This window comes from Myotis yumanensis, unplaced genomic scaffold (genome assembly GCF_028538775.1).
Source record: "Myotis yumanensis isolate MYYU_CA2020_CCGP unplaced genomic scaffold, mMyoYum1.0.hap1 SCAF_23, whole genome shotgun sequence".
NCBI lineage: Eukaryota > Metazoa > Chordata > Mammalia > Chiroptera > Vespertilionidae > Myotis > Myotis yumanensis.
The window spans coordinates 135,677-146,095 of NW_027223774.1; the positions used below are offsets into that span (position 1 = coordinate 135,677).

Below are 10,419 nucleotides of genomic sequence, written 5' to 3' on the forward strand. Positions count from 1 at the left end.
AGGGTCCCAGGTTCGATTCCGGTCAAGGGCATGTACCTGGGTTGCGGGCACATCTCCAGTGGCGGGTGTGCAGGAGGCAGCTGATAGATGTTTCTCTCTCATCAATGTTTCTAACTCTCTATCCCTCTCCCTTCCTCTCTGTAAAAAATCAATTTAAAAAAAAGTGGGTGGGGGTGCACGACTCTTCTGATTCAGGCTGCGACGCCCACTCACGCAGACCCCCCCTTGTCTATACAGGGCCTGTGGGCGGGAAAGTCCCTGTGACAGATCTAACCCTTCAACAGGAATTGCTTCCATAGGGAGAAGCCATAGGGGCCTTAAGTGTGTGGTGGCTGAGACCTGACTTGCTCTGGCCAAGGGGACACACGGAGTGTCTGCTGGCCGCTCAGGGGAAGCTGCCCTGCTTCACGGACACGTTAGATCTGCACGTGGCACCTGTCATGTCCTGGGGACCACTCCCTTCCTCACCTGGACTGCTCCAGACGGTGGCAACAGAAGCCAGGTTGATTACGTCACCTTGGAGCTACAGGCATGGTTGTGGAGGTGTACCCCGACAACCAATGGGTCCGGGCTGCCTGTCACTACTTCGGCCAATTCAGCAGAGACAGGGTTGAATCCCATGTGAGCCTTTATTCCAATCCTGCCGGCAGCACGGGAGAGCAGCAGGACGTCCACGAGAATCTGCTCTGCGCCCCTCCATAAGGCAGCCGCTTGTATTGGGTAGAAGGACAAAGATTACTGGGGGAGTAGGAATGACAGGCCGGGGGGAGTAGGCACGGAATAACCATTGCAGGTTACAGATCTAACCCTTTACCAAGAATTAAGCAGACAGGGCTGAATCATATGTGAGTGGAGTGGGGGTGAGGAAAGGGGCGGGGGAGCCTCACGGGGGCGGGGGGCGCCCACGGACCAGATCACAGGCAACAGGGACGGGGGTGGGGTGCCTCCGGGACTGCACTGTTTCCGCCAGGAGACTGTTAATCTTTCCGGAATGACAGGCAGCTCCGGGGACTGGCAGCCCGGACCCCTTGGTTGTCCGGTTGCAGGTACCGACGGAACTCCCCGAAGCCCCAGGTCGGCCTCACCCGCCGGTGCACCCTCCTGGACCGTCCTGATCGCCGGGGACGGGGGCTGGGAGTCCGGCCGGGTGGGGCCCGGAGACCCTTCCTCGCCGCTGCCTAGTCGCTCGGCTCACGCGCCACGCCCGCCCGCAGTCCGGCCGCAGGCTGGGTCCCGGCCCCGGAACCGAGGGCCTCCATCTCGGGTCCCTCGGGGCCGCCCCCTGACGGCCAGGGGAACCCGGGCGGGTGGAGGCCGGACTCCGCGACGGTCACGGGCGTCCGGGGCAGAGGCGGGACCTCCGGACCCTCGTGCCTTCCCAGCTCCCGTTCCCCTGGACGCGGGGAGCCCCCTGGGCGCGGCGCTCAGCCCGCCACTGGGTCCCTCACCCCCGTGTGAACCTCAGGACCCGACGCGGAAGAAACAGTCCGTGCGGGGAAGTCCCGCCCCATCCCTGCACCTTCATTGGCCAGAGGCCTCCCGAAACGCCCCCCTCCTGATTGCTCATTGGCCAGCTCTTAGGGACGCAGAGCGAGCGGCCTCGAGGAGACGTAGTTCGGTCCATTGAGCAGCGACGGCAGGGCGTGCTCCCCGGTCACCTAGGCAACGACCAAGCGGCACCGTGATTGGCTCAAAGAAAAAGAGTTGTTTTTGGCGGCGAGCCTGGAGCCAATCAGGCGCCGAGGGGCGTTTCCAAGGCGGGAGCGCAGGGCGCAGGGCGGGTAAGTGTCGGACCTTCGCCGCGACTTTGCGGACCCCCCCACTCTCGCTAACGGTGCCGCCTTCGGTTTCCCGGGTGTGGAACCGACGCGACGGGTCCCACGGCCTCGGAGGGAGGAAGGTCCCGGGTTCTCAGTTCCGTTGATACCGGGAGACCGAGGCCCCGAGTGCGACCGACCGACCGTTCGCGCGTGGTCGTCCACCCGGTGGTGTGCGGGGTCCGGATGGCCCCGCAGGGTCCGACCCGGCCGGCAGCGTCGCGGATGGACTCTGGGCAGGTGAGCGGGGATCCCCACCCTCGTGGTCCCGGAGCCCCAGGGTCACGGGCAGCCGGGCGTTGGGGTCAGGGCGGGGACAGAGCCTCGGTGCAGAGTCGACCCGGGGTAGCAGCATGAAGCGTGCAAGCGAGAGAGGCAGGAGGGCTGGGGCCTGGGGTTAGGGCAGGTGACGGCTCTGTAGCTCAGGGTGGGGACCAGTGGGTCCGGGATTTGTGTGTGAAGAAGAGTGAGGACAGCCCTGGCCGGTGTGGCTCAGAGGTTAGCGCGTTGGCCCGTGCCCCAGAGGGTCGCGGGTTCGATTCCCGGTCAAGAATACGCACCTGGGGTTGCAGGTTCGAACCCCCTGCCCCGGTTGGGGGGGGGGGGAGGTGTGCAGAAGGCGGCCAATCGGTGTGTCTCTCATGTTTCTCTCTCCCCTTCCCCGTCCTCCTCTCCCTCCCAATCTCTAAAAACCAGTGGGAAAAATATCCTCAGGTGAAGATTAACAATATATATTTTTTTATTTTTTAAAAAATGTTTTTATTGATTTCAGAGAGGAAGAGAGAGGGGGAGAGAGAGATAGAAACATCCGTGATGAGAGAGAATCATCGATCGGCTGCCTCCTGCACGCCCCCTATAGGGGATGGAGCCCGAAACCCAGGCACGTGCCCTTGGCCGGAATCGAACCCGGGACCCTTCGGTCCGCAGGCCGACTCTCTATCCACTGACCCAAACCAGCCAGGGCCCAATATTTTTTTAGTAAAAAGAGAGAGAGTGTGTGAGGACAGGTATGACTGGTGAGGGCATGTGCAAGGGCAGAGGTGGGAGGGAGGGGTGTTTGAGATCTACTCAAAGGGTCGTTCGACCGCCAAAGGGGTTGCGACCCACAGGTTGAGAACCGCGGCGCTAGGGGGTGATGGGTGTCTCTCGCCGCGGGGGTTTTGGAGATCAGGGGCCGGCCAGGTCTGTCCTGGGTCCTGGTAGTCTTCTCAGGTCAGCTACGTGCATAACGGAATATGGGGACCCCAGGGAGACGCCTGTGGTGTGGACAAGGGGTGGCGGGGAGGAGAGATGTGGAATGTATGGTCCCTGTACAAGGTAAGGGGGTATGAGCCAAGAGGCCCTGGTGCTCGAGGCTTGAGGAAGAAAGGAGAGCCCCAATTTTCTCCTATCTGGGGGACATAAAGGAAATGGGCCCGTGGGGGGAGGGGCAGCGTGCCAGCCCAGAGCTCAGAGAGCATCCATTGCCCACCTGCCCTTTGCTGTTCTCGGTGGGATTGGCCTGAATACGGTGACTGTAAGGAGAAGGGGGCACCATTGGTGCCGGGCTGGTTACCTCCTCTGAAGTGGGGGCCTGGGGAGGAGGAGAGGCTGCATGTGGGTGAGGGGAGGATGGACTGAGGGGGTCTCAGGAGGAGAGGACAGTGGGAGAGGTCATCTGAGTCCCGGGTCAAGGGCCTGGCTGTGTCCACTGGAGCGTTTGTGTGTCTGTTTCCCAGCTGCCCCTTTGGCCCCTGGCTCAGCCGTCTCCTCATTGCAGAGCCCAGTGACCTTCGAGGACGTGGCCGTGTACTTCTCCCAGGAGGAGTGGGGGCTCCTCGACGAGGCTGGGAGGCGCCTGTGCCGCGATGTGACGCTGGAGACCTTCGAGCTCATGGCCTCACTTGGTAAGACCCTTGTGCCCGGCCGCGCCATGGTGACCAGCTTCCGCCCTGTGCCCTTTCCCCATAGAAAGCTCTGTTTGTCCCAGAGCCCAACCATGGATACTGCTTCCTTCCCAGGTGTCATGTTGCAGGAGCTGGGACCGGGCTGTGTGCACGCCTCTGCCTCTTCCTGGGCGGCCTCCTGAGTGGTCCTCATAGCTGTGGCCTAGCATCCTGTGGGAGCAGAGGTTGGGGATCAGGCATCTCCAGGCAGCTCACTGGACCCCACTGAGCCTGACCCGGTGTGGAGCCGTGCCCTGGTTCTGTCCCTCTCCCATAAGACGATTTTTCAAAACAGCTTTATTAAGAGACACCATAAGTTCACCCATTTAAAGTACATATTTACACAGGTGTCTGACGATCACAATCCAATTTTAGAATATTTTCATCACCTACAGGGAGACTTTGTAGCCATTAGCAGTCATGCCCTATCCTCCCCCATTCCTTTCTCCCAAGTCCTGGGCAACCTCTAATCTACTTTTTTTTTTTACTTAATTTATTGATTTTTTTTTACAGAGAGGAAGGGAGAGGGATAGAGAGTTAGAAACATTGATGAGAGAGAAACATCGATCAGCTGCCTCCTGCACACCTCCTACGGGGGATGTGCCCGAAACCAAGGTACATGCCCTTGACCGGAATCGAACCTGGGACCCTTCAGTCCGAGGCCAACGCTCTATCCACTGAGCCAAACCGGTTAGGGCTCTAATCTACTTCTTGACTGTACAGACTTGCTTATTCTAGACATTTCATTTAAATGGAGTCACACAATATGTGACTAGCTTTCATTTAGCTTATGTTTCAGAGGTTCATCTATGTTGTAGCATAGACAACATTCATTCCTTTTCATGTATGAAGAATATTCCATTGTATAAAACTTGTTTATCCAATTGATGGGCACGTGGCTTGTTTCTAGGAAACAGTGGCTACTATGGAAAATGCTGCTGTGAACATTCACATAGGAGTTTTTGTCTAGATATGTTTCCATTTCTCTTCGGTAGACACATAGGAATAGAACTTCCCAATTGTTTTCCAAAATGGTGGCACCATTTTACATTCCCACTGCAGTGCCTGAGTGTCCCCGTTTCTGTTTCCTCAATGACACTTGTTATTGTGTTTTTTCCTTATACCCATGCCAGTGGGTGTGAAGTGGCATCTCCTTGTGGCTTGGATTTGCCTTTCTCTCACGACTAATAATGTTGAGCATCTTTCACTTGCGTGTGTGTGCACGCATTTATCTCTAAAGAACGTTTATTCGTGTCCTTTCCCCCATCTCTGTCCTTGCCCCTGGTGAGGCCTCCTGTATTCGGTGGTGTGGCTGGGTGCCGTTCTACACAGCGGGCCCTTCAGTCTTAATTCTGTCAACGAGCCCTTGGACCCCTTCCCATATGTGTCATTTACACATTTCTGATGAAGTCACCCTTTGCACTAAATTGAACACTCAGTTAACGAGAAATTTCTCTGTTTTTAGGTTGTTGGCATGAAGTGGAAGACGAGGAGGCCTGTTCCAAGCAGAACGCTTCTGTAGAAGGGGTCTCCCAGGTCAGGATCCCCAATGCACACCCTTCTACTGAGAAGACTGAGGCCTGTGACATGTATGGCCCATTTATGAAAGACATTTTGCACCTCGATGAGCACCAAGGAGCACATCCTGAGGAGACCCCCTACACGTGTGGAGCATGTGCGAGGAGGTTCTGGTTCAACGCAAACCTTCCCCAGCACCAGGAGCACAGTGGAGAGAAGTCGTGCAGGCAGGACAAGGACAGGGATTCATTTGTGAAGAGCTCTGTAGTCTCCCTATCAGAGAAGCCCTTCCCTTGCAGGGACGGTTGGAAGGATGTCTCAGACAGCCATGACCTCCGCCAGCGCCCGGCCATCAGCAGCAGTGGGAAGTCACGCAGGAGCACAGCGTGCAGGGAGGCCTTCCCACACAGTTCCGCCCTGGGGCAGTCCCCAGGAGTTCATACCACAAAGAAGCTCCTCAACCACATGAGAACTCACTCTGAAGTGACACCATTTAGATGTCCAACAGTTGTAAATTCCTTAGAGGAGAAATCAGCCCTTGTTAATTACCAAACATTCCACACTGGAGAAACATCTCAGGTGTGTAAAGAGCGTGGGAAGGCCTGTAGTTACCCATCTAAGCTGAGGGAGCACCAGAAATCTCACACTGGAATAAAACGCTATGAGTATAGTGACTGTGGGAAAACCTTCAGCCGCAAACTCACACTTGTTCATCGCCAGAGAATTCACACAGGAGAAAGGCCTCATGGGTGCAGTGCATGTGGGAAAGCCTTTAATAACAGGTCACACCTCGCTCAGCATGAGAAAGTTCATACCGGAGAACGGCCTTTTGAGTGCAGTGAGTGTGGAAAAGCTTTCAACAACAACTTTGACCTTGTTAAGCACCAGAGAGTTCACACTGGAGAGCGGCCTTTTGAATGTAGTGAATGTGGAAGAGACTTCAGGCAAAGCTCCCACCTCCTGCGACACCAGAAGGTTCACACTGGAGACTGGCCCTTTGGGTGCACTGAGTGTGGGAAAACCTTTAGCACTAGCACCACCCTCATTCAGCACCAGAGAATACACACCAGGCAAAGGCCATACGAGTGCAGCAAATGTGGGAAAACCTTCAGCCGCAGTTCCAGCCTAGTTCAGCACCGGAGGATTCACACTGGAGAAAGGCCTTTTGAGTGCAGTGAGTGTGGAAGAACTTTTAACAAAACCTCCAATCTTGCTCAGCACCAGAGAGTTCACAGGGGAGAGCGGCCTTATGAATGTAGTGAATGTGGAAGAGCTTTTAACAAAAACTCCAATCTTGCTCAGCACCAGAGAGTTCACAGTGGAGAGCGGCCTTATGAATGTAGTGAATGTGGAGTAGGCTTCAGCCGAAGATCCCACCTCCTGCGACATCAGAAAGTTCACACTGGATAGCGGCCCTTTGGGTGCAGCAAATGTGGGGAGGCCTTCAGCACTAGCACCACCCTCACTCAGCACCAGAGAACACACACCAGGCAAAGGCCATACAAGTGCAGCAAATGTAGGAAAACCTTCAGCCGCAATTCCAGCCTGGTTCAGCACCGCAGGGTTCACACTGGAGAAAGGCCTTTTGAGTGCAGTGAGTGTGGAAGAGCTTTGAACAAAACCTCCAGTCTTGCTAAGCACCAGAGAGTTCACAGGGGAGAGCGGCCTTTCAAATGTAGTGAATGTGGAAAACACTTCAGGCAAAGCTCCCACCTCCTGCGACATCAGAAAGTTCACACTGGAGAGCAGCCTTTTGAATGTGGGAAAACCTTTAGCACTAGCACCGCCCTCACTCAGCACCAGAGAGTACACACCGGGCAAAGGCCATACGAGTGCAGCAAATGTAGGAAAGCCTTCAGCTGCAGCTCCGGCCTGGTTCAGCACTGCAGGGTTCACACTGGAGAAAGGCCTATGACTGCAGTGAGTGTGGGAAGGCCTTTGCTCACAGTTCCAGCCTCATTAAGCACCGGAGAATTCACACAAAGGAAAGGCCATATAAGTGCAATGAATGTGGGAAATTCTTTAGCCAAAACTCCATCCTCGTTAAACATCAGCAAGTTCACACTGGAGAAAGGCCTTATGGGTGCAGTGAATGTGGGAAGTTCTTTAGCCAAAAGTACAGCCTCATTTATCACTGGAGAGTTCACACTGGAAAAAGGCCTTTTGAGTGTAGTGAATGCCTGAGAGCCGTCAGAAGCAACTCTCACCTGGTTCATCACCAGAGAGGAAAAGCCCTACGAGTGCAGTCAGTGTGGGAAAGCTTTTAGTGAAAAACTCACACTTGCCAAAACTGGTTTGGCTCAGTGGATAGAGCATCGGCCTGCGAACTGAAGGGTCCCAGGTTCGATTCCGGTCAAGGGCATGTATCTGGGTTGCGGGCACATCCTTAGTGGGGGGGGTGCAGTAGGCAGCTGATCGATGTTTCTCTCTCATCAATGTTTCTAACTCTCTATCTCTCTCCCTTCCTCTCTGTAAAAAATCAATAAAATATATATATATAAAAAAAGAAAAACCCACACTTGTTCAACACCAGGCAGTTCACACCAGAGAAAGGACTTACGAGTGTGGCCACCGTGGGAAAGTCTTCAGCCGCCTCTGCAGCCTTGCTCAGCATAAAAGGATTCATACCTGAGAGGAGCCTTCTGGATATGGACTTTGTGGGTCCAACTTCATGCAGCAGAACCACCACAGAGAAATTACTTCATGTACCACTGATGTGGAGGAAACATCAGGAGCTACTGTGCCCTTTCCGAGCAGCCTAGGCACCTGGACAGAGCTGTGTCCCCTGGAGCACAGTCCTCCTTCCAGCCTGCCTGGATCCCGATATTTGCAGTGGTCATCTGCATACGCACGGAGAAAACATCTTCCTGGGCCTGCCTTCCCCTTCCCCAGAGCTAATCGGGAGTCCCGGGCCCAATGGAATGGCTTCATTCCCATTGTCTCCGAGAAGGTTCAGGAACGATGCTGGGGGAGGGGCCTTGAGGGATGTCCAGTTGGGGCTACTTGGGAAGATGTATGTTCCCCAAGGGTGGGTGGTATTCCATTGAACATTTTCCCGCTAGTTCCAGTATCGTTATTCTGATGTGAATCTTCACAACTGCCACTAATTTGTTTTATTTTATAAAACTGACATTTTGTCTGGTCACCACGAAGACTAAGCCCTTCATATACTAGAGTCGCAAAGAATCACTTTGCTTCCTTAGGTGATGCTGTGGATGAATGTTTGCGTCCCCCAAAATTCACAGGTTTAAGCCCGGCCAGCTCCGTGATGGGCCTTTGAGAGGTAAACAGGGTTAGGGGAGGTCAGAGGCTGGAACCTGGTGAAGGGATTACTGTCCTTATTAGAAGGGAAGAGAGATCAGAGCTTCCTCTCCAAACCACGTGAGGACAGCAGAGTGATGGCTGTCCGCACGCCAGGAAGGGAGCGGGCATCCACAAGCCTGGAGTGAAACGGCCAGCACCTGGATCTCGGACGTCCCGGCCTCTAGAAATGTGGGAAATTCCTGTTGTGTCAGGCACCCAAGCTGGGGTACTGCTACAGCAGCCAGCGCAGACTGCGACAGTAGAGAGGAGGAAGGTCCCCCTCACGGGCATCGACAGAGCAAAATGATGTTTGCCCTCGTGAACCAGTTCCGTCTTACAAGACAAGGCATCAAACAGAGCACTGAGTTTCAGCCCTGCCCCCTGCTTAATTAATATGGAGACGTGCCGTTTACTCACAGCTGTCACCAAACTGATGTGTTTACTGTGAGAAAATAAACTGACGCACGCCCTGCTGACATGGGGTCCAGGCATGTCACATACCAGTGAAAAAATAAGCATTTTACCTCTGCAGATGAACTATAAACGGCAAGAAACACTATCATTGTCAGTATCAATGAAGCCCTGAGCCCTTTTGGTATACTGGTATGTCTTTAACAAGCACAAATGCAGCCCTGATTTCAAACGTCCAGATGTCCGTAAGGACAGAGTGGGGTGGAGGGTTCGAATCCAGCCTGACATCGAGGCACGGAGGACACAGAAAGGGAGAGAATGACTCTTCACAGGGCAGTGAGTGCAGGGACTCATGACGAGAGGCCATCTTGGCTCGGCTGTTGAAAGGGTGTCACCGGGAGAGGCAGAGAGGACCAGGGAGGGGCAGGCACCCATGACAAGCTGAGGGTACCCCCCCCCCAAAAAAAAGTGTCCTGGGGCCAGGAGCTGCTGTGTGGCTTCTAGAAGAGAATGTGGGAAGAGGACAGGCCCAGGACGGAGGCTGTGGCCAGGGGCTGCCGGTGCCGGTTTGCCAGGTGAGGTTTTGGCCAACGTGATGGCATTAGGGCAGGACAGTGAGACGCTGGGAAAATTCCCGGGCAAGTAGAATGGGGAAACCGAGACAAGAAAATTAAGGCTAAACAGTCTGGGCAGTTTACAGCCTGCCTGTGAACTGCACGACCTTATCCTCCCTACGCAAGGGCATTTGGGAGCAAATGGCTGACACCCTAATCCAGGGGTGGGCAAACTTTTTGACTCGAGGGCCACAATGGGTTCTTGAACTGGACCGGAGGGCCGGAACAAAAGCATGGATGGAGTGTTTGTGTGAACTAATATAAATTCAAAGTAAACATCATTACATAAAAGGGTACGGGCTTCTTTTTTTTTTAGTTTTATTCATTTCAAACAGGCCAGATCTGGCCCGCGGGCCGTAGTTTGCCCACGGCTGGGTTAGACTCTAACCCACTCTAACCATCAGAGTGTCGGCCAGCATACCCCAGGGCTGCAGATTCGATTCCCTGCGTTGCAGGTTCAATAGCGCCACAATCCGGGGTGCTTGCAGGAGGCAACTGATCAATGTGTCTCTCATGTAACTCACGTGGTGAAATCTTTCCTACATGAAATCAAGAGCCCATACCCTACAGGTTGGGGTGAGGCAGACCTGCTCGGTGCCGGTCCCTGTTCAGTGACAGAATGAGTCCCACGCAAACTGGTACCCTGGACAGGCCAAAGGGTCCGAGCCACTGACTTTGTTGATGTCCCAGCATCGCCATGGCAACCTGACTCTCCACCCGTCCCCCGTCAGGTTGGCTGTACATGGAGCCCCAGCCAAACACCAGAAGGCAGAGTCAGGGCAGGTGCGGACGGCCCTTCACCCGGGGGCAGGGGCCGCCCTACAGGATCTA

General features: G+C 54.7%; 1 protein-coding gene across 1 annotated transcript; it reads left to right on the forward strand.

Annotated features, from left to right (window-relative positions):
• Positions 1 to 531: 531 nt before the first annotated feature.
• ZNF132 (zinc finger protein 132) lies at positions 532 to 8,502 on the forward strand. Its single transcript, XM_070402467.1, is given in 9 exon segments — positions 532 to 621; positions 3,339 to 3,417; positions 3,536 to 3,703; positions 5,208 to 6,168; positions 6,337 to 6,438; positions 6,520 to 6,849; positions 7,164 to 7,484; positions 7,486 to 7,553; positions 7,768 to 8,502. Coding segments are annotated over 9 exon segments (2,244 nt in total). The 3' UTR covers positions 7,893 to 8,502.
• Positions 8,503 to 10,419: the final 1,917 nt, after the last annotated feature.